This window comes from Ailuropoda melanoleuca, chromosome 2, assembly GCF_002007445.2.
Source record: "Ailuropoda melanoleuca isolate Jingjing chromosome 2, ASM200744v2, whole genome shotgun sequence".
Taxonomy (NCBI): Eukaryota; Metazoa; Chordata; class Mammalia; order Carnivora; family Ursidae; genus Ailuropoda; species Ailuropoda melanoleuca.
This window is the reverse complement of record NC_048219.1, coordinates 78,276,675-78,299,784: the sequence shown is the minus strand read 5'-3', so window position 1 is coordinate 78,299,784 and position 23,110 is coordinate 78,276,675. Positions and strand designations below refer to the sequence as shown.

The 23,110-nt window shown below is 51.9% G+C and overlaps 1 protein-coding gene across 2 annotated transcripts; it reads left to right on the top strand.

Annotated features, from left to right (window-relative positions):
* Positions 1–258: 258 nt before the first annotated feature.
* Positions 259–21,878, top strand: LOC100472050 (adenosine receptor A3). Of its 2 annotated transcripts, XM_002927476.4 has the most exons (7): positions 259–2,754; positions 5,442–7,144; positions 14,982–15,091; positions 16,676–17,023; positions 18,508–18,574; positions 19,449–19,549; positions 21,557–21,878. In XM_002927476.4, the coding sequence occupies exons 2-7, from the start codon at positions 6,795–6,797 to the stop codon at positions 21,625–21,627; spliced, it is 1,047 nt and encodes a 348-aa protein (XP_002927522.1). In that variant the 5' UTR covers positions 259–2,754; positions 5,442–6,794; the 3' UTR covers positions 21,628–21,878. The 2 variants fall into 2 exon arrangements, with proteins under 2 accessions (XP_002927522.1, XP_011233341.1); XM_011235039.3 differs by lacking the exons at positions 259–2,754; positions 14,982–15,091; positions 16,676–17,023; ... (1 more) ...; positions 19,449–19,549; positions 21,557–21,878 and adding an exon at positions 8,817–9,924 and having other exon boundaries at positions 6,795–7,144.
* The last annotated feature ends 1,232 nt before the right edge of the window (positions 21,879–23,110 follow it).

The following is a 23,110-nucleotide window of genomic DNA, read 5'->3' as shown; positions in this document are numbered from 1 at the left end:
GGGCTGACATGGAGCCCACAGACACCCCCGAAAGCCTGCGAGACAGAACACCAGCTCCTAGCCCCTTGGCTGCCTTGGCAAAGCGAACTACACAAAGCTTCCCACAGAGCAGAGGCACAAAGCAGGCTGGTTTATCCAGAAAAGCAACCTCTTCACTAGCACGAAACTCCTCGGTGACATTTAGCCCCAGAAACTTTCTGGAAGGAACATGGCAACAGGTTGTTCTCAGTCGTGATGAAATGCTGAGACGCACTTTCTACGAGAGCTTTCTATATTTTCCTTTAATAAAAAGCAGAATGGGTCAGACTATCTGGGAAGGCATTCGGCAAGGAACTGAAGTAATACGATTTCACGCCGCTGCTGTATGATCCCAGACCAGGGGAAGGAGCAGCACTCGGAGAACGCAGAGGTGCGCGGGCGGCCCACCACGGGCCCCAGACCACCAGTATCTCAGCTGAGCTGGGGAGCAGACAACTCACATGGTGACACACTGCCCCCCATAGCCGGCCTGACCGTGACACAAGACTTACCCAGTAAGGCACTGAGGAATGTCTGCCTCAAATGACAAGGCGGGTTTTGGCATAATTGATACAGAACTGTTCTCGCGGTGCGCATTGGGAAGAGCCAGGGCTTTGAAGCCAAGGATAGACGTGGGTCTGGGCCCCAGCTCTGTCATTTATGGGCTGTGTTGCCAAGAGGAAGTCACTTATTTGTCACCACGCCTGTTTCCTCATCTGGGCACTGGATCGAACAACACGAACAACAAGGCGGTTGGTGTTCTCGAAAAGGCAGCGGTCACAATCGTAGATACGAAGGCCTTGCAGAGTAGGACGGGAAGACGCACACAGCAGCAGAACAGGGAAGTTACGTATCTCCTGCCCTGTTCCCAGGGCATTGCGGAGTGTGGTCACATGGGTTAGGGAGAAGGTTAAAAAAACGGGGTGGGGGGGCAGGGTATGGCCCCGCTGTCAACAGTTAGGATCGGCGGTTGTCCTGGCCAGACTTTGTTCATTCCTGCACTTTCTGGGGTTTAGATACAGGCTGTGCAGGTCGACACCAGGACCTACAGTTGGCCCCGGAGGACTGCCCCACTTTGGGATTTGGGGAGACACCTGCCTGGCACAGGTGATGAGAAGCCTGGCGCTGCGTTGTGAAGACATTCAAAGTGTTTTGAGAAATCACGGGCTCTGAAAGGTGGGAGGCTGGGAGGCTAGCCAGCACAGGCCAGCAAGGCTGCCCACGGAAGGGAGAGGACTGGGCCAAGACTGGCAGGTGCCGAGGGAGGGACCAGGGACGCAGGGCAGCTGAACGTCCCAGTGGGACCTCGCCTGGCAAGCCCTCTTCCCGTCTTCCCTGTCCTCCCCTGAAGTGAGGAGGCCAGAGGCGGGCTCCCGTTTCTGAGTCGCCTCTGGCCTGGAGCAGACCCTTCCAACCTCTGGGCCTCAGTTTCTTCTGCGGTGAGCCGAGATGAGTAATACCAGCCTCGTGGGGTGGTTTTGTTAATTGAGTGAAGTGGAGCGTGTGAGCGGCTTCACACACTCTAAAGAAAAACCCAGATACTGTTTTTATTGGAATACTCACAAGTCAAAGTAGAAGCATCTTCTCAACCTTCTTGAGTCAGGAGGACTGAATTCAGTGCTGCCCAGAAATACGCCGTGCGATCGGCTTGAGCTTGGGCAGCTGGCAATCTGTCCTTGTCTCCCTTGCCCTCAATTCTCAGTTCCTCCATGTTCTGCACCATCTGAGGTCTCTGGCTAAACAGCGCCAGAGGGGGGTGCCACCAAGGGCTCCTGGTTTCTCATTTTTTCTCAGCCTGCGTCCTGAGCGGCTGTGAGAATGTGCTGCCACCTGGTGGTCATGATGAGCATAGCGCCCCAGCAGAGCGGGAATAATTCCTGCAGACCCGAGAAGCTCGCGCCCAGAAGCCTTTACCCTGCCGTCTCTTGGAGTTTGAACATCTCCTTGCTTTCTGGGTGCTTACAACCTGGAAAAAATTTAGAGTTAGCTGAACCCTTCTCTGGAGTCTCCATTAGGGCCTGGAGGCCTTCTGACACACGTGGTGTCAGTGGGGGTCTGGTGGGTGGGGTGTTTAACCCAGGAGTTCCCCTTTGCTGAGCAGGATTTCCTGTTGCTCCGAGTGAAGGAAACTTGAACTCTCCCTTCCGCCTTGCCTTGGCTCGGAGTGGATCTCCTGAACTCCGGCTGGAGGCCTCAGGGGTCCCTGGCTCCTTGGCCGAACCCATGTGGCCCAAGTCAGTGGGACAGTGGCTCCAGGTCAGCCCCTGGAGGGAGGCTTCCGGAGGGCCCAGCGGCCTCCTCCTGGGCTGAGAACAGGGAAAGGAGGGGTGCCGGGAGAGGCTACCTTCTTGGCCATCTCGCTCCTTCTAAGCCTCTGCGGCTGCCTCGCAAGCATGAAGCTCTGTAAAAATATAGACCTTTGGGGAAGTGGTGATGGGGCCAAGAGGAAGTGACCGAACTGATTTTGTGCAACTCTGCTGGCTGCCGCGCAGGCAGTGGGAGCGAGCCCCAGGCAGAAGCCACCACCTCCTGCCTGTCCAACATCCTGTCTCAGCAGCCGCCTGGACCACTTCTAAGTCTCCAAAGGCTTTTTCTTCCCCGCCTGGGCTCCTGCTTCCATAGCATCTTGCTGCTGGTGCGGGATGGTGGCTGGGGCTTTTCAGGCTTGTCCGAGAAGCTGCAAAGGAGCAGATGAAGGGCTCCCTGGCCAGCCTGTCACCCCAAGGGAGCCCAAGGGTAAGGCGGCCTCCCTGTGGCTGAGCTGTGTCCAGGTGTGTCAGGCCAGAGTTTGGGATAGGCAAGGCCTTTCCCCAGGACTCCAGATGCTTTCCCAGTGGATCCGCTTGACAGATCGTCCCTGATCCTTGCCTCCTCCATGGAGTCCAGGTTCTTTTAGTAAAACTGAAACAGACACAACCCTTCTTGTAGATGGGGAAATTCCTTGAGCCACGTCTCACTGATAATTTATTTTATTATTTAAAAAACCCTATTTTTGGCACTCTGGTCAAATGAAAGATTTTCTTTCTGTCCCAGAGCTCCCTTTGGGGCCCCACCAAGTGGCCTGCTGGTTCTTCCTCCTCTTCGTGAATCAGGGCAGGTGCCAGACCTACAAGATACTTGGGCTCTCTTCCCACAGTCTTGGTCACCTCTTTCTTTTCCGGGTGTGAGGTGAGAACATCCTATTGATAATATGGCCACATCCAGTCCAGGGACGCCTTGTCCTTGTGAAAGCTTCCCATGGTTGTTCACTTGCCCATTCATTTACTGAAGCCAGGAGCCCGAGTGTGAATGCCCGCTCTGCCACTTCCTAGCTGTACAACCCCAGGGCAAATGACGTCACCTTTCTAAGGCTTCGTTTGCTCCTCGGTGATTATCATATCTATTTCATCAGAGAGCGTTGAACAAGACCATGACAGTAAAATGCTCTGCACTCGAGATGATATAAAGGAACGTACTTAGCAGGTCTCAGCTGATTTATTGGTGTTCTGTACCCAGTGCCAAGCTGATGCCCTCTGGTTCACTGAGGTGCTTTTGTAGTCATTCATTTACCAAAAGCATACTTGAGCACCTGCCATCTGCCAGGCATTGTGGGGGGGCTAGAAATGAAAAGTGGTGGTCCCTACGCTTTGGGAGCTTGCAAGATAACAGGGGAGGGAGGCTTATAAACACAGCATGGGGAGGGGATGTCTGGGAGGTTTTCTTCAGGGTCCCATTTGAGAACAGTCTTGAAGGAAAAGTGCTTGCATTCTAGGTGGACGCGGGGAGAAGGGCTTTCTGAGCCGGGTGCACAGGGGAAAGGAAGTGAAAGCGTGGTAGTGCTTGTGGTTGCAGGGGGGAGGGGGATCCAGGCACCGGGAGGCTGCAGAGGCTGGGAGACCCCAACCTCGAAGGGTCTCCTATGCCATTCCAGGGACGCTGCACTTGGTCCTGAGGGCTACACGGAGGCTGTGAGGGGACTTGCATCTGGGGATGACTTGGGGGGCTGAGGCGGTCTGTCCGTGAGAGATGAGGGAAGTTACCCCAGAGCAGCTGTGGTATGTGTGTGTGTGTGTGGGGGGGTAAGCAAGATGACCATCTGCCCTGGTCTTCTTTTCCAGGCTGCCTTCTGGTGCTCCATCTGGAGGGAAAAGTTGGCTCAGGGCCCAACCCTAGGCCAAAACGCTAAGGAACTGTGGAAACCTCTCCCCTCATCCCTCCAATCACCTCTCTGAACAGGGCTGGGTTAAGGCCTGCGTTGTTCATGGAGAAGAAATTTCCAGAGAATTCCCAGATGGGAAGAGGGTGCTAGGTCAGGTGTCCCAAGTGTGGCCCCTGCCTCTCCTTTTCCCCCTGGATTATTATCTCACAGGCTACCCTACGCCGACCACACTTATCACTGGTGCTGGGTCACAAAGCCCAGCTGTCCAGTCCTTCCCCAACGCCTCGGTCCATTTGCCATGGCTGGATCCACGGCTCAGGCTCTTTCCTGGCCTCTGCCACCTTACCCCTCACCCAGCTTCTGGCCCATAACCACGCAGGGGCCCCATCCCTCTCTCTAAGTGTGGAAACTGTCTGTCATCTGACCAGCTCTCAAACACAGAGCAAAGCTGTGAGGCAGACCTGTGAGGCAGCCAAGCCCCCCTCCCCCAGGATGCCACCCCATTGCTGTCCATTCACCCCAACCGGGCAACATGACTCGTCCCTACACCACACAGTCTGTCTCTCACATTGGGCTGTTTGGTGCTACCCGGTGGCACGGGGCTGGCGGGGAGGGTACACCAAGACTCAACGACTGCTTTAGGGAGACTTCTTTCGGTAGCGCTCAGCCTCCTAGAAATGGCTCTCTGTGACTTCCTACTCCGAAGCAGAGATAAAGAAAGCAGTTGCAGTAGAAACTTCGATGAGAAGCCATGCTGAAGGCTGGCAAAACTTCTCAAGCTCCCAGGGCGCAGGGATGCGGGCGTAGTTAACTCTGGAAAAGTTGGGAGTGGCGGAGATGCTATTGGGGATGGGCTGCCCCTTCACGTCTGGGGGTGGGGGGTTGGCCCAGGGAGAAGCGGCAAGTTTAGAAGGCATGAACAAGGGATTCAAGCTTGGGCCAACTGGGGATGAGGTGGGGGAGCAGAGGGTGACGTGGGAGCCGCAATCCGTGGCATCTCACCGGTGCCCTGGCGAGGATGTGAACAGCACTGCTGAGAGAGTTGAATGGTAGTTTTGGCTGTACGTAGATTGGTTGAAGGCAAATCTTAGAAACCCTTCAATTCACGGTGTGGGCTCAGGTCCACACATCCCTTTCTCTAAATCAACCCTTTGGGCAGGACTGAGACACACGTGAACTTCATGGGCCTTAAATAACCAATTGCATCTAAATGTCTGGTTTTCCAGAAGTTGTAGACCAGGTGAGCAACTTCCAGGAAAGCGATTTTGTTCCTCTTTTCCTGCAGGTAGGGGTGGGAGGGTATGCCACGTGACAATGTGCGCCTGTGGCCCTTGCCCTCCTTTCTGCCTGGCCGGTCATCCTGTTGTCCTGCTGTTCCTCAAAGAGGTTTGTCACCGGATGGGTTGCTGGGGTGAGGGCATGTGAGACGTTGGTGGGTGTGCGGCGGAAATGTAGAGTCAGCGGATATGCTTATGGGAGGTGCGGAGTTTTTTGCCCTTGCAAGCAGGGGATCTTAGCATGTTCCTTGGGCAAAGGATCTCTCGTGCAAAAGTGGGGTCCCAGCTGTGCCTGGCCCAGAGTCAACTGCCACTCAACCCTCAGGGCTTGCTGCTTTGCACTGTCTCAGTCTGTTCAGGCTGCTGTTAACAGAATACCAAAGACTGGGTGGCTTATGAGCCATAGAGATTCTCAGTTCTGGCAGCTGGGAAGCCCAAGTTCAAGGTGCCAGCAAATTTGGTGTCTGGCGAGAGCCAGCTCCTTGGTTCATGAATGGCAGGAGGGGTGAAGGAGCTCCGTGGGGTGTCTCTTATGAGACACGAATCCCACGCAGGAGGGCTCCATCCTCATGACCCAGTCATCTCCCAAAGATCCCACCGCCTAATATTGTCACTTTGAGGCTCAGATCTCAACCTATAAATTTGGGGAGGGGGCCACAAACATTCAGTCTGTACCATGCACTGAGAACCCAGAAATTCTGGCTAAGGCTGGCACCAGAATCTATTTCTTGTTCCCCTGTGGCTCCTGTTTGCCTCTTTGTCCCAGGATCTTTCTGCCAAGCTAGCAGAAAGCCAGAATATTCTAGTCAGTGCTGCTATGGCTCTCTCATGCAGCGCTGCACTCCCATCCCATCCAGTCCCCGAGTGAAAGAGTTGTGAGCCTTCTCCATGCCGCTCACACCCCTCTTCTGCTCTTTCCATCTTCTTGCTGAGCGTTCCTGGTCTATGCTTCCTCTTGGCCCATCTCACTTCCTGAAACACCCCTGAAGAGGGTTGCTTATCTTGATGGAGCTCGAGTGGCCCTCTGGGGGCAGGAGGCAGAGGCCTTGAGCGTGTCTGTCTGGGGAACTAAGAGAAGCGGCACTTTCAGATTCAACCCACATAGAACTATCCTCCACACTTCTGGGAGCCCCGGGATGCGTGGCCCACAGAGGGGCAGAAAGTGATTGCCCCCAGATGGGCTCTGTCTAGGAAAAGTGGGGTTCTCCAAGGGAGTGTCCCATCAGAGAAGAGAAGGAATGAGCCACTGTTGCTGCTGCACCTGGACTCCTAATGAGATGCCTGGCGAGAGCTAGGCTCACTGGACCACACGGATCCTGTCAGCACGCCTGTCCCTTGGGAGGCTCCTTGGGGAGAGCAAGATGGCTGTCAATAGCACTGCCCTGTTGTTGGCCAATGTGACCTACATCACTGTGGAGATTCTCATCGGGCTCTGTGCCATAGTGGGCAACATGCTGGTCATCTGGGTGGTCAAGCTGAACCCCAGCCTGCAGACCACCACCTTCTATTTCATCGTCTCCCTGGCCCTGGCTGACATCGCCGTTGGGGTGTTGGTCATGCCTTTGGCCATTGTCATCAGCCTGGGCATCACCATCCACTTTTATAACTGCCTGTTCATGACCTGCCTGCTACTGATTTTCACTCACGCTTCCATCATGTCCCTGCTGGCCATTGCTGTGGACCGGTACCTGCGGGTCAAGCTCACGGTCAGGTAAGAGGGGGCAGGGTGGGGCAATGGGGGCTGTGCCTGGGACGTGGGGCTTTTTCAGTGGAAACAAATCCAATCCGGCCTCTGAACTTGGAAGAGGGAATTAAGTTTCTTTTCACCATTTGGTGTGTGAGGGGTTTAACAATGCTGAGCTGGGACTGGGGAACAGAGGAACGCTCAGTCCCTCTCCCCTGACTTGGCGGTGGGGGGGGGGTGTATGCTAAGGCCCCTGAGGCAGCTAAAGATGATGAAAGTTTGATGCTTCTTTCTTTCTTTCTTTCTTTCTTTCTTTCTTTCTTTCTTTCTTCTTTCTTTCTTTCTTTCTTTCTTTCTTTCTATTTTTTGATTAGTGTCTCTAGCTTAATGCATCTTTAATTAGTAAAAAATGTTCTTGAGTTTTAGAAATGATAGAAACCTATCAGATAAAATAAGGAGCAGACAGAGAGGGGTAGGAGGAGATAAATAAATGGACGGGTCCTGTTCTTTGCAGATGTAGGTTATTTTAAAGTTATTTTTAACTTTGCTTCCTCTTCCAAGTTGAGGAGAGAACCAAAAAAAAAAAAAAAAAGTTCTCCACTGCAGAAAGTAGTAACAACGTTTTGTGTGATGATGTGAACAGAACAGACTTCCAAACAGAGACATCTCCTTCCCCAGGTGCCTGGAATGGCAAACAGCTTGCACTCCCTCTCTCTGGTCTTGGGGAAGAGACGTGGGGAGGCAGCTGCAAACAAGCTTTTGATAGTAAAAGGCCCCGGCTCAAACCCCGATCTTGACATCTGAGCCGGGGCAAGTGGCTTCTGCTGCTTTGGTTCCTCGTCTTTGCACAGAAGTTAAGATACTCTGAACCTGGACTTACGTCATTTCCGTTTTACCCCTGCCACTTCTAGCTCGTACGGGCTACCTGCCTGTTTCTTTTTTTTTCCATCTATAAAGTGGGGACAATAATCGCTGCTTCCTCATCCACTTCCATAGTCCACTTCCAAGGTCTATACTCACTCCATGGCAGCTCTGACTGCTGTTACCCTCACCAGTCACCAGCAAGGAAATGGAGATTCTTGTAAAACTAACTTTAGTTTGTTGTGAGACGTAACTGGGATAAAGTCTCCCGAGTGCACAGTCAGCACGTAGGGAAATCAGTTTCCCTCTTGTAGTCTGTGTAGGATGCTGTCGGGAAGGATGGCGGAAGGAGGAACGGTGCCTCCCGTTGGATGAGTCGTTTGAGGTCCTGGAAGCACTCAGCGTGCCCTGCACGCCTCCACAGACCCGTGTCACTCGAACACCAAGTGTGGACGCCAGAGCAGATAGAGAAGCAGGGGCAGGGCTTGGGTGGGGAGGGCAGTGCGGGAAAGGCAGAGGCTCCCTCCCGGCCTGCAGCCCAGCAGCCAAACAGACCAGGGAGAGCACAGCTGGAAACGTGCTTTGAGACCATTGTGGGTAGGCGATCCCAAGAGACTTAGAAAGAAAACTCTTACTTTCCATGAATCGAAGAATTCCTGGGCTGGCAATGGAGCTGTGCATGCGGCAACGTATTTCTAATCCATTCTATATCATATTTCTTTTAAAAAGTCCCCCAGAGAAGTTTGCTGGAATGCCAGCTCTCTCTCCTTCCCCATCGCCCCACTCCTTCCTTTCGCGAGTCCTAAATGAACTCACCCGTTCTCTTCCATTCGCACAGATACAGGAGGGTCACCACTCAAAGAAGAATATGGTTGGCCCTGGGCCTTTGCTGGCTGGTGTCGTTCCTGGTGGGACTGACGCCTATGTTTGGCTGGAACATGAAACTGACCTCCGAGTACCACAGAAATGTCACCTTCCTTTCCTGTCAGTTCCGCTCTGTCATGAGGATGGACTACATGGTCTATTTCAGCTTCTTCACCTGGATTTTAATCCCCCTGATTGTCATGTGCGCCATCTATCTCGACATATTCTATGTCATCCGGAACAAACTCAATCAGAACTTTTCGGGCTCCAAAGACACGGGTGCATTTTACGGACGGGAGTTCAAGACGGCCAAGTCTCTGTTTCTGGTTCTCTTCCTGTTTGCTTTGTCCTGGCTGCCCTTGTCCATCATCAACTGTATCACCTACTTCCACGGGGAGGTGCCTCAGATTCTTCTGTACTTGGGCATCCTGCTGTCCCACGCTAACTCCATGATGAACCCAATTGTCTATGCTTATAAAATAAAGAAGTTCAAGGAGACCTATCTTTTGATTCTCAAAACCTGTGTGATCTGCCAGTCCTCTGATTCCTTGGACCCGAGCACTGAGCAGACTTCTGAGTAGTTATCGGGGAAAGGTGACTCTTGACCGCATGGACCTTCGGATTCAGCATGAGTAAACACTCGAGGACCTATCCACCTGAGCCAGGGGCTTTCACATCCTTAATTCCTCCTCCTGAGGCGAGGAGCATTCGACTGGCTGCCTCCAGTTGCACCCGTCCTCATGCCCCTTCCTATAATCCAATTATTTTCTTGTCTCTCTTCTCTGATTCAATGTTCTGGATGCCTGACGTGAAGAGAATGTTCTACTGTGTTACTACCGCCTGTGTTCCTCCTCCCCAAACAGGAGGGGAAGTCATGGAGTCTGAAGGATGCCTTGTTGACTTAACTGATGAAAGGTCCTAATCCCGCTGGAAATGGGTGTGGTGGTGGGGACTCAGTTCCACTCCGTTGTGGAACCAAGCTGACACCGGCGGTGATGGCAGGAACAGAGTGTCGCAAAGGGGAACTGAACCTGCCGAGTTCACCTGTAAATGTATTTGAGTAAATAAAAGATGACCGCTAACCGTCGTGTAGCTCTTTGCTGAGGGTCAGGGTCACTTGGGGCTCGCAGACCCAGTTGGCTCCTCTTGGAACGCAAGCTGCTTGCCACCAGGAAGCATGCCGTGTTCACCTGTTTGAACTCTGGGCCCCTCACCCCTTGCCCTAGAACACCCTGCTCCTTTTCCCTGGGCTGATCGGAGCATTTGCCAACTTGATGAGGCATTCGTCAATTGTTAGAGAAGGATCCAAAGAGGCAGAAAAGAGACACGGGTAGGCTATTATTTGTAGAGTGCTTTCTGTGTGCTAAGCACTTTCCGTACATGATCTCTTCTGATCCTTCCAATCTCTGAGGTGGGTGCCACCATTATTGTCCTGTCCATTTTGCAGAAGGAAAACAGAGGCCCAGAGAGGTTAAGCAACTTGTCTATAGTCACACAATTAACAAGTAGTGTAAAGCCAGGATTTACACTCAGCCCTGCCTTTTGGGAGAACCCAAGCTCCTCACCACCTATTCTCAGGCACGAAGAGGGACTCGTAACTTTTCCAAAGTCCAAACTCTCAAGATCACCTAATGAACGATTAGCAAATGCATGGATACGTGCATGGTTTGTATGCTTGAGGGCTGCTGGATTTTCGGAGGGGGGTGGTTTGCCTTGGCTACTATCAAAGCTGTCTCATTCATCCGGACACCAGGCCAACAGAGTCCCAGTCACATCCTTCCAGCATTGAGTGTGGCTGTGGAAATTCAAGGGGACATCTCTGGTTTGGTCTATCCAGATTTGCGCTGTGGCCCCTCCCCCAACAATGACTATATGACCCTGACGAGAGCAGCAAGCTGGGGATTTCAATTAAACCACTTCAAAGAGGATAAGTGTACTTGAGATTTTTTTTAAATTAATTCTTAAAAATTCTTTTAAATTTAATTCTTAATTAAAACTTTCTCCTGAAAGTTTATCTTGACTGCAATCTTTGGCCAGAGCCTGATAACCTTATTTATCTAGTTCACATTTCATTTCTGTAAAGGTCCTCACTTCTCCCCCGTCACCCCAGGAAGAATGAATACTGTCTGGGAAGTTTAAAGACTTATGTCTTCTTTGCTCGTAATGCCAAACTGAGTTGGTCCCCGACCCACGCACTTCCCCGCACCGCTCACAACTGTGTCTTAAAGGCGAGTGACTAGGACCTGTTTCCATTGTCCCTGGAAGTGTGGGAGGTTACCTTCATCTCGTCAGCCTCCCCTTCAACGTTTGGGGATCTTTGTTCCCTAAAAATCCAAGCGCCGCCCCAAAAACCACAATTTTTTTCCCCTTAATGGCACCTTCTCGTTTGATTTAAGGCTCCCTCCCCTGGCCCCACCAAATTAATTTTTGTGCTTAGTTAAAATGCCCTTCAGGATGATGCCCTGGGTTTGCTGGGAGGCTTCCAGTGACCGTGGTGCCTGCTTCTGCCCACAAGCCACCTTTGCCCAGTTGGATCCTTGAGGGAAGGGCTGGTTAGTTTTCGCTTCCAAACAGAGGCACTTGACAGTTTACAAACAATCTCTAGCAGTTGCTGTAGCAACACTTAGCACCTGCTCTTTGGGGAAACTTGCCTTAAAGGGGCCACTTCCCTCAGAACAAAGCAGCAGTCTGTCCTGTGTCATTTGGTGTCATAAGATGAACTGTGGTCTCTGAGTCGCAGAAAAAACTTTCCCCCCCTTTTCTTTTTTCCTGCTATTCTCCCCCTTCTCTCACTCTTTCTTTCTGAGGGCCACTGCTTAGCAAACCCACTGGGGGTTTGCAGGGAGTTGATTGTTTTTTAGGTTTTTTAAAAAATGTTTTGTTTCAGCTAAATGGGAACATCCTGAGCCAAGATGTCCCACCAGCCCCGAAAGAGCCCTTAAACTGAGAATGCCTTTCGGAGTCAACTCAAAAAAGCTGAATTAAGGTAGATGTTGAGTAGCTGGCTTTATATACCCATTTTTTTTTTAAATCGAGTCAACTGTGGGTAAATGAAGACCAAGTGAGGCCCTGCAAAGGCTACCCCCAAGTTTGCAATAGAAAGAGAGAGTCCGTCAGGGCCCCTCGCATTCTGGCAGAGACTCCAAGGCAGGCAGCAGAGGGGGCCACTGCTCTGGGGGCCACAGGGGGGCTTCGCTGGGCGCTGGCGGGAGGCTGGTGGCTGGGGGGCTGGGGGAAGCTGTGGGCGGGCTCATATGAGTGGGGCATCCTGCGTGATTGGTTAGGAGAGCTATTGGGCTTTCTCTGGTTGGCCCCAAGATGGAAGCGGGACCAATATTTGGGAAGCTGTCAGTTATTACCAGCTACTTGGGTTGTTTGTCACAGGGATTATCGTTTGGTGTTCCAGATCTTGGCTGGAGATCATGGTCGGATTTCCTACAAATCTGACTGCTAGCAGGCTGGCTTCCCTGGCCAGTTACTATAGATAAGACGCTGGTTTCCTGGGCCAGAAGTTCTGTCCAGGGGTCTATTTTTATAGGTGGTCTGGCCATTGTCCATGGGTACATTCAGTTTTTTACAACCACAGGCACATTTTCTAGAGACACTCTGCCCTTAGAGGCCATAGTGGGTATGGTGGGAATGGGAAAAGAGCTGCCCGTCGCCCCGGCCGCTCGGATGACATAGTGTATGTCACATCCACTTGTGACGTCTAACATCTCCAAGCTTTCGCCGTGTTGTTACTGCTGTAGAAGGGTGAGCAATACCATGGAAGACTTAGCATCAGGTCATTGTGGCTGTACTAGCTGTTGTGAACTCCAGCAATTTCCTAAAACCGAACCTCGTCATAACTGAGTATCATTTTGTTTTGTTTTCTACTATTTATGATGGAGAACTTCAGGCACACAAACGTGAAGGGGCAAGAATAATGACCCCTCGGGTATCTCTTATGCTGCTTTAGTCATGATCAACTTACAGCCAATGTTGTTCCATTTATGTCCCTACGCACCTGCCCCGCCCTGATTTGTCTCGAAATTTTGGACATCAAATTATTTCATGTGCAAACATTTCGGTTTTTATTTATGAAAGGTACTTTTTAAATGATAGATTGGCTTATTGTCATTACTCACTCATCTTAAGTTATACATCGAAGGAGTGAAAATTAATTCCGTTCTGACAAGGCAGCGACAGAACAAAGAGCACCAAGAAATACTCAGAAGGCTGGTAGACACGTGGTTCATACTTTGTAACTCTGGACCTCTCATTTGCTTTAGAATGTTACCTCTTCATGGCTTGGGCACTTTACTGATATCTGCGCCCAATGCATTTCTCCTTCGGTTGCTGCTTCTTTGGTTTCGTGGTGCTATCTCTGAGCCATCCCAAGTGTCTATTTGGCTGTAGCTTACTCAGAGATAAGGACTGATTTTTAAAAATAACTACCACAATATTCATATGAATTATCAATTGCTATGTACTTTTTATTGATTTTTCTTTTTTTTAAAGATTTTATTTATTTACTTTTTTATCTGAGAGAGAGCAAGTGAGGAGAGGGAGAGGGACAAGTAGACTTTGCACCAAGTACGGAGTCCCAGCGCCCTGAGACCATGACCCGAGCTGAAATCAAGAGCCAGGTGCCCAACCGACTGAGCCACCCAGGCGCCCCAGTTTTTATTGATTTTCTTGATCACACAGGCCAGCTCCAATTCAGTTTAGGAGGGAACTGCCCAACAACATGAGTGACAAGAGCCATCTTTGAAGCTGGTTATTTTTATTTATTTTATAATTAAAAAAAAAAAGAACTCATAATTCCACCAGTCTTTTTAAAAATGTTCTCGACAATGTCATTATCATATCTGGAAAAAACGTAATAATTTCTTTTTTTTTAAAGATTTTATTTATTTATTTATTTATTTATTTATTTATTTATTTGACAGAGACAGCCAGCGAGAGAGGGAACACAAGCAGGGGGAGTGGGAGAGGAAGAAGCAGGCTCCCAGCGGAGGAACCTGATGTGGGGCTCGATCCCAGAATGCCGGGATCACGCCCTGAGCCAAAGGCAGAGGCTTAATGACTGTGCCACCCAGGTGCCCAAAACGTAATAATTTCTTAACATCATCAACTATCTAGCCACTGTCTAGACCTTCAGTCAGGATCCAAATATGTTCCATATATTGCAATTTGTCGTTATTCTCCTAAGTCCCTTTTAATCGATAGATTCCCCCCTCCCCCCCCATCTTGCGGTTTATTTGTTGAAATCAGAGAGGTTTGATGAGGATCGTCAATGAGGCAACGTAGGTAACACACTTAACTACCGCACAGGTAAAACGGGCACGTGCAGGAGGCGTGCCGCTGGCCCACGCGCTGACTGCGTGGGAAAGGAGAAGCCCCCTCCCCCACGAGAGGACGTTGCTGAACAGCCTGGACCCTCATCCACGCGTGGCCCTCGACGGGAAGGGCTAGCTCTGGGGGGTGAAGAGTAGTGATCAGCCAAAATTCACCTGAGGGGTGGTTGTTAATTCAAACTTTCAAAATCACCAGTTAAGCCAGGAGTCCCAATAGGAACCAAGAAAAGCTTCTCTCGCTACATGGACAGATGTCCTTAATTTGTCCCAGCTCTGCCCGGGGAAGCTCTCAAGAGGTCTGGACGCGGCAGCCCTGGCCGTTGACATCCAAACACCCATCTGCTCCTAACAGCTTCACGCTTCGCCCCCAACCCCATTCCCTGGGGGAAGCGTGGGTGTCTACTTGGGAGTTGGGGAAGTCAGCACTCTCACCTGGTCCATTGGCAGGACAGGCACAGTTGCACCCCTGGCCGTGTGCCAGCACGGGTGTGTGTGCCTGTGCTCTTCTGAGTGGGTACAAGGCTCTGTCGTACCAGGGTGCATTTATCCAGGAGGGGAATCTCCACTGCTGTTTTGGGAGTGCTAGGAAGCCTATGATTTTTTCAGTTGTCTATATTTTCATCAAATAAGTTTATTTCCACAAATGGCACCCCTCGGATGAGATACGCTTGTGCAGTGCACAACCTGGATAGCTATACATAGCAGCACTGCTTGGATTGACTGGTTGTTTCCTCTGCCCTGGTATCTTCAAACAGGATAAAGCCAGCTGGAGCTCAAAGATCTCGGTTCCCCTTAAACAGATCTGGGATTCCTGAGACCCCTGGGCATGGCTTGTCATTGCAGTTGAAGGTTGATCACTGCCGTCCAGTCATGGGGTTCTTCGTTCTGCTCTTCTTGACTGTCTTTTCAGGTAAGATATAGGGAAGGAACATTTCCAGCCTCCAAACTTCCCAAACACCCTGCATTTCCTTGCATTTCCTTCTCCTGTCGTACTAGGAATGCTGGCTCAGTTGTTCAAACAACTCACTGCAGGAGTGAGATAGGGAAATAAATGGAGGAGACAAGAGATCCTGTTCAAATTCATCCTTGTTCTTAGGGCTGGTAAGAGGGAAGTGAGGGGAGAAAAAAAAATTTAAAAAGAGGGTTACGAGGAATTTGAAAGCCTCAGCTAAAATGTGGGCTCTGTACTCTCTCAGCATAAGTTCCCCTTCCCTCCGCCTTCCCCCTCCCCCAAAGGGTTTGTGCAGATGGACAAGGCCAGGACTTACTGCTGTCTGCCTGTGCCCAAGCCCAGAGTGAGACCCCAGGGGACTGGCCTGATGACCTTGCTGGCTGCTGTGGCTCTCCCTGGGTCAGTGCCAGGCCTGTAGACCGAGCATCACCCCATCTTCCTTGTGGGGCTGATCGGAGAACAAAATATGAAGTCATATCAGTTCATACGAGGGACGCAAGCCTGCTGAGCAGGCTGGTCCCAGGCAGCATTTGCGGGGACTTAGCCCACCTCTGGAAGGCTAACACAGTGGGGCCCCTGCTGCCCCCTCTCTGCGATTTGTCCAGATACTTCCTCAGCCACAGTCAAGGGGGACATGGTGTGCACGACTTCCTCACTACGCAATTTCCTGAGATGATGGAGCTGCCCCTGCAGGCCTCGTACAGAGGAGACGGAAGGTTCTTAGCTTCTAAGAACAGAACCTGACTCCCTTTGTTCTCAGCCCTGTGCAGCCAGCAGAAGCGTCTGAACTGTCTCACTTTTTGAGGGTGCCTCAGTGGCGTAGGGGGGCTAGGGGCAGAGGCTCTGCTCACAGTAAGCCTCGGGCTCTTCAAGCCCCCGCCAGGCAGTGGTGAGAGGCCGCCTGTCTTGGCGCGGAGGGTGTTTGTCAGGCCAGGGCAAGAGCCTTGGCCGGGCTTGCAGTAGTAGCGGGTGAGGCCTGCTGGGACCCACACCGCAGACTGGCTGGCTTGAACGACAGGGACTTCCCTCTTCGCATTTCCCGAGGCTGCAAGTCCAAGATCAAGCATTTCCCGAGGCTGCAAGTCCAAGATCAAGGAGTGAGCGGGTTTGGTTTCTGCCGAGGCCTCTCTCCTTGGCCTTCTGGGTGTGTCCTCACACGACGGTCCCTCCGCCTGTCGTCTGTATCCTAAGCTCCTTTTTCATACGGACACCAGTCGGGGCATTCGGGCCCTTTCTAATGACCCCATTGTAGCTTGATTACCTCTTTAAAGGCTCGGTCCCCAAATACAGTCACATTCTGAGCTACTGGAGGCTAACACCTCAACAAATGAATTTTAGGGGGACCCTATTTGGCCCCTAAATAGTCGCTCACCCAAAACAGGCAAAATAAAAAAATCAGGTTCTTGTGCTTTCACTGATTTTTCTCCAGGATGCAGGAGCTGCGACACATTTAAAGGAACGAGGGCATGCAGGGGTGTGTGTGTGTGTGTGTGTATGTGTGTGTGAGTACACGTGCACACGTGCCCATATGTGTGTTCACAGATGCCATGGTCATGGACGAGAAGGTCAAGGAAAGCTCTGTGCTGGCCACAGCTTCCGCCACCTGCAGCTACAGCGCCCACTACAAGGACCACCCCAAATACTGGTGCCGGGTCTACTTCCGGGACTACTGCACCGTCATTGCCGTCACGCCCAACAGCACCGACCGCGTGGCCCTGAGGGACACGGGAAGCCAGCTCATTGTCACCGTGTCCTGCCTGACCAAGGAGGACGCGGGCTGGTACTGGTGCGGCATCTGGCGGGCCTTTGCCAGGGATGACATGGATTCCACAGAGCTGGTTGTGACTGACCACAGAGGAGGCCTCGCTCGTGATTTTTGGTCTGGGAAAGGTAAGGAGCCTGTCAGTGGTCCAGTCAGGGGCGACCCACGGTGGCACGTGTTCGTGGGTGTGGCAAAGGCTCACTGAGGCCCAGGAGCACCAAGTCAGGCTCCCCCTAGGTTCTTTGGAGTAACCTGGTCTCTCCTTCCCTCCAAAGTTGGGTGGTTGGAATTGGGGGAAGAGGAGGGTGTGTGGGCTCCAGGGTACTCCTGGAACCTTCCATCCCTCACAGCAGTCTGGCTCATGGGGTTTGGGAGAGGCTCGTGGCGGCGAACAGGTGGGGGGGCTTTGTGTCGCTGGCCAGGATAAGTTCTGAGGTTGTTGCTACCCGTCTCCAGCCTTGTAGGTCTAGAATCTTGAAGATCCATGTCTCGAGAGGTGAGTGAGGCTATAAAAATGATCCAGGGAGGCTCTAAAAAAAGGCCCAGGTGCAAAAAAATGAGCACACTCAGAAACTGGGATGAAGATTGTGGCCAAATGGGTCAGGAGTGCAGTTTACACCCAGAGGCTGCTGGGCGGGTGTAGGTTGGACGGGAGCCTGTAGGGGGAGGTCTGGCTAAGCCCGTCAGCTGCTCCTTTGGGCCAGGGCTGAGTTCTCCAGATGCTCACCGGAATTCTTCTGTCAAATGCCCCAAACCTCCTTTTATGTCAGAAAGCCTCTGTCTCAGGCAAAGGGTTCATGGAAAGCACTAGCCTTTCTCTTTTTTCCCTCTGTGGTTTCTCAGTTGTTTCCATTTCTAGAAGCGGTGTCTTTCTATCATAATCCAGAGCACGATGCTGGTAGGAAAACAAACCAAGAACTTAAGGGAAGCTGCAAGAAGCCTCCCGGTGCTGGAAAAAGAGCCTTACTCACACTTGAGCAACTAGTAATTTGATTAGCAGGCGTCTTATTGAATGGGTGACATCCTCACACCTGGCGTGTTTCTACTGTATCATTTTAGGCTTGGGATGAAAGAGGTCCCACCTGAATGTGCTCCTTGTGTAAGCCCCCCCCCCAAATAGATGCACCAGAGAAGGCAATGTGGGTGGCCATGGCGGAGCATCTCCCACTGGGTTTTGGTGGCTGTCAGGAACACAGTGTGGCAGTGATGTCACCTGTTGGCTCGTTCCTTAAGGATTGGACTAGCCCTCCAGTGCCTCTGGTGTCCCCTCCCATAACTTTCAGCCTGGGACTCTAACCATGGGCCACTCCTGGTCCCCACAGGGCTTTTGTGCAAACCTGCCTCCAGGTGCATGGAGCCCAGTGAAAGCGGGTATGGCTTGGCCAGCAGAGTGTGGGCTGGATTTCAGCCCCGACTTGCTCCCTCCGCCCCCTGCCCTGTGCAGGGCACGCTTATACGCTGCGCCTGCTGCCTCGGCTTGGCCCACCCTTTGTTCGGAACACTCATTCTCTGAGGGTTGAGGGAATGACAGCCAGACACGCAGAGACGCAGAATGCAAGGGCAGGCCTCGGGACAGGCTCACTGGACCCTCAGCAAATCCTTTCTGATGCAGGCCTCTCAGGCAATGAGACCAGAAGCTGCAGGGCTTCCAGAGTGGTCCACCAGGCCGATCATTCCAGGTGAGGGCAAGCCGGCTTTGGGGGGTGAGGGGGGCAAGGGTGACACTGTGTGGCAATTGATTTGCACCTGCCGCTTTTCAGTGGCACATTGCTGCTTCTCCGCCTGAACTTCAGATCTTCAATGTGACCATGTGGTTTCTCTCAGAAGAATATAGTTGAGGACTCTTGGATGCAAGCAGCAAAAGTGCCCTTTCAGTATTTTAATTAAAAAGGAAGATCCCGGGGTGCCTGGGTGGCTCCGTCGGTTAGGTGTCTGCCTTTGGCTCAGGTCATGATCCTGGGGTCCTGCTCAGCATGGAGCTTGCTTCTCCCTCTCCTGCTCCCCCTGCTTGTGCTCTCTCGCTCTCTCTCTGTCAAGTAAATAAATAAAATCTTTTAAAAAATAAAAATCAAATCAAAAGGAAGATCCGGCTTAAGGAGCGAGCAGAGTCTCACACGTGAAGGGTGGGGCATGGCATCCTCAGAAACGGTCCGGAGTGTCTTTGGGACTCCTTCTCAGTCTCTGATCTGCTGCTCTCATGTGTGTTTGCTGCCTCTCTCTCTGCACTGCCCTTTTCTGTTGCATTTTGGCCGCTTCCACCTCCTGAGCTTGTGTCTGCCGTGTTCAAGAGACCAGCCGCTCTGAGCACTGGACCTTGCTGTTCCGAGTCTTTGTTAGTCTCTGAGGAAGGGGCTCGGCCCTGCTTGGTCTGCCCACCTGCCCAGGTCCAATCAGGCTGGGGCTGGGGGACAGGAGCACTCTGAAGGGGCTCGGTGGCCACAAGCTACTGGGACTGGCTGGGGCAGGGGGTGGGGCGGATCCCAGGAAAGGGAATCCTGAGCAGAGAACCGAATTTGAGCGACATGAAGTCTGTCTGTCTGTGACTCCTTCCAGGGTGTCCATTCTCGTCATCTGCATACTGATCACAGGTTTGGGGATCATCTCCGTAATCAGTCATTTGTCCAAAAGAAGGAGAAGTCAAAGGCACAGAAGGTGTAAGTAGCCACTGGGGGGTGGGGATTAGGGAGAATGAAAGGGCCAAGGAGTAGCTTTCAAATGAGTGACAGTGACCCTCGTCTTGTTGCCTGGACCCCTGGAGGCCAAAGCAGCCAGCCCATGGGCTGGGGGACTTTCTGCTTCACAGTGACCAAGGCCCCATGAGAGGTGACAGAGAGGGCACGGTGGCCTTGGTAAGTGGGAGTGTGTGTAGACTAGGGAGGAGGGAGGCCTTGGGACAACCACACCACAGGTCCCAGCGTGTGGAGGGCCACTTGCCTCCCCAGCACACAAACTTTGGGAGGTAGACTTACTCTTAGCTTGAAACTTTTTGTTCACCTGGAGGGACTGTCAAAGGACCTCTGGGGCCCCTGGGAGGGCAGACATAGAAAAGTTTTCTTGAGAAGGGCCAGGAGTGGAAGAGGACAGGCCCACGAGCCTCACCCCTGGTCTTCAGCCACCGGAGGAAGGCCCTTACGCTTTATGTTTTCTTCTGCCCTTGGGTGATTACAGGTAAAATCTTCGCTAGAAGCCAGAAAACCAGTCAAGCTTCTTCTATGATCCCCATACATCTGGTAAGGTCTCTCCTTGGCTCTTCCTGGGCCCTGGGCCCTGGGCCCCACAGTTACCTGATCTTTAGGGATCCCCCTTTCTACATACAGCAGGGTCTATGTGGATCTGCCCACCTCTCCTTTCTCTCTCTCTCTCTCTCTCTTTTAAATTTTTGTTCAGCTTTCTTTTGGGGCAGCATCAGAGAAACCAAAATCCCCAAGACCACCATGTGGTGGTTCTGCTAACCTCTCAAGAGGACACGAGGTAGAAAGAGCACCACATACAAGTGCCTGTTTGGCCACTAGGGCTTTTTATTTTTTTTTTCTTTTTATGCTCACAAGCCGCAGAAGTACATTGGGCAACAGAGACACTGTAGACATAGTTAAGAGCAGACTCCCGCCGCCTCTGGGTCTGGAAGTGCAGAAGAACAACATTTCAGAGAATGATAGAAAACACACACGGGCACATGCACACACACACACGCACACACCCCTGGAAGCACCTGCTACTGAAACACAGGGTAGAGCCGGAAGAATCTGGAATTCAAAGCTAAGGCTGCCAGGCGTAGTACTCTCCCTGTGATAATTTGGCCTTATGGCAGAGCAGAAGCCCTAAGAAATCAAAGCTGTGGATCCCTTTTGTCTTCTATGAGCTTCGGGGACCAGTGGAGGTGGGGAATGTGGACGAAGCAACATCTTTCTCAGCTGTGCCCAAGACCCCTCCCTTTGGGACACAATTGTACTGTAGGTTTTGGCAAAAAACCATTGTCACTTCTTTAAGGCACGATCTTGGGTAACTTCTCACTCCTCTGGGCCTGTTTTCTTCTTTATAGATTGAGGACCCCAATCTCATACTCCCCAGGAGTTTTTATTCATACATTCACTCTTCTTTCAATGCACATGGACTGTGATAGATGCTGGGGATACAAAGGCGAGCAAAAGAAATGGCATCTGTCCTCACAGCACGTATAATGGAGAGTGGGAGGGAGACAAACTATCACACAGATGAAAAATTGTCAGCTAGCATAAGTGCTCTATAGGGAAGGCACAAGGTGTTGTGGAAGTTGAGGCAAGGGAATCCAACCCCATTCCTTTTGAGCAAGGAGTTGTGCGACCTGGGTTAGGCCTGGCCTGCTTCCTCATGCTCAGGCAATTGAAACGTGGCAGCTGGAATGAAAGACCCTTCTGGCTTTGACGTTCCTGGAGTCTGCAGGGGTCCAGTGGCATTAACTCACTGAAGCGTGGTGACAGGTGAATGCCAGCCCCATGTACCCAGCTTCCCTCCTGACTGACCAATGAGCTTTCAAGTAATGACAGCTGATTTCTGCCCAGAAAACAAACTGTGGTCTTTAGTCCCCATAAAGAGACCAGGAGAGAGCTCGCGTACTGCAGAAGCACGCGGCAGAGGTGGGCAACAGATCTCAACTCGATTTCCTTTTTCTGTTCCCCACAAAGCAGACAAGTCACTGAAGCCCTCTGCGTGTGTCCTGACTCCACAGAAAATGGCTCAGCCTGAACAGATGTGACTGAAGACTTCTTTTATTTAGTTTATAAATTAAGTGATGCTCTAATAGGGTCGGGAAAACCAGCCCGCACATCGTGGGGACCGGTGGTGACCTCGCAGGTGTTCTGCGGGACCCTCTGACTTGCCAGCGACCACTTGCCGCTGGCTGAGAACAGCCGTCGCAAGTGAGGAAGAGGGGCAGAATCTGGCTCAGGGGGCCAGGAGATCACTTGTGTTTTCTTGGTTCGCCAATAAATTCCTGATTGGTGTTGACTGGACTCTCAGGTACAACTAACTTCTCCTGGGATATCCCTGGTACTGTGTTTTCAGAGAAGTTTCAAGTACAATATTGCGATATTTATTTCTGCATTGGTATTACCTGCTGTCCTACCAAAGGAAGGGATATAGGCCAAGCCAGCAGGTCTCAGGTATTCTTGGTGAAAAGATTGTCCTCTATGGGGCACTGTCCCCAGACTGAATGGATGCCGCTCTGGATCAGTGAGAAACCAAGGTGTGGTGAGTGAAATATTCAGTTAAGTCAGAAAGCGCAAATCAGGATGGAGGGAGGCATCAGCAGCTGTGGGTGCAAGGGAGGCTGTACTGTCCGAAAATGCCAGAACTCCCACCTGCGTGTCTGCACCTTCTCTCCCCATGTGAAGTCTTCCCTGCTATTTCAGAGAGTTCCCAGGGGCTCCCCCTCACTGCCTCTGCTGCCCTTACAAAAACCCTGCTCTTCTGGGGTCTTGTAACAAGGGTGCCGGCTAGTCCCAGCACTCAGGATGCTTGGTGACCCTGGGGTCACTGCAGGGCCGGGGTAGGGAGATTGGCTCTTTTTTTTTTTGAAAGATTTTATTTATTTATTTGACAGAGAGAGACACAGCCAGCGAGAGAGGGAATACAAGCAGGGGCAGAGGGAGAGGAAGAAGCAGGCTCCCAGCAGATTAGGGAGCCTGATTCGGGGCTTGATCCCAGGACCCTGGGATCACACCCTGAGCCGAAGGCAGACGCTTAACGACTGAGCCACCCAGGCGCCCCGAGGTTGGCTCCCGACACGACTCCGCACTTGCTCTGTGCATTTAGGTCTAAGCTCTCACAGCGTCTTTCATGAGCACGGTCCCTTCAGTTTCCACCCTAACCCCTCCATCGGTGGGTACCCTGAAGCTACTGAGCAGCCTGATGGGAAGAGGTGGGGGTGAGGAGACCATCCCATTCCTACCATCTCCCTGTTTCCTGCGGCCAGTCCCCCTCCCGCCCAGAGTCTCCGATTCAAGAACATCAAAAGTGCTGCATTTTTTTCTCCACCACAAAACAACTCCAGTCCCTCCTCTATGGCCACGTATTGAAGCACAAACCCACCGGTTCTGCAAATAGCAATCCGGTCTGGGCTCCGGGAGGCCATGCTCCTGCCCCAGGCAAGAGAGCCGGCGTCAGTCTTCCACAACACATGAAGACACCTATAGTAGTGGTGCCGGATTTATACTTAGGTACCTGGAGAATCATTTCCC

Excerpts from the sequence above, each read along its gene's own strand:
- LOC100472050 (XM_002927476.4), top strand. The coding sequence starts at position 6,795 with ATGGCTGTCAATAGCACTGCCCTGTTGTTGGCCAATGTGACCTACATC. Across the intron at positions 7,145-14,981 it reads CGGGTCAAGCTCACGGTCAG|ATCTGGGATTCCTGAGACCC; the intron begins GTAAGAGGGGGC and ends CCCCTTAAACAG. Across the intron at positions 17,024-18,507 it reads TGATTTTTGGTCTGGGAAAG|GCCTCTCAGGCAATGAGACC; the intron begins GTAAGGAGCCTG and ends TTTCTGATGCAG.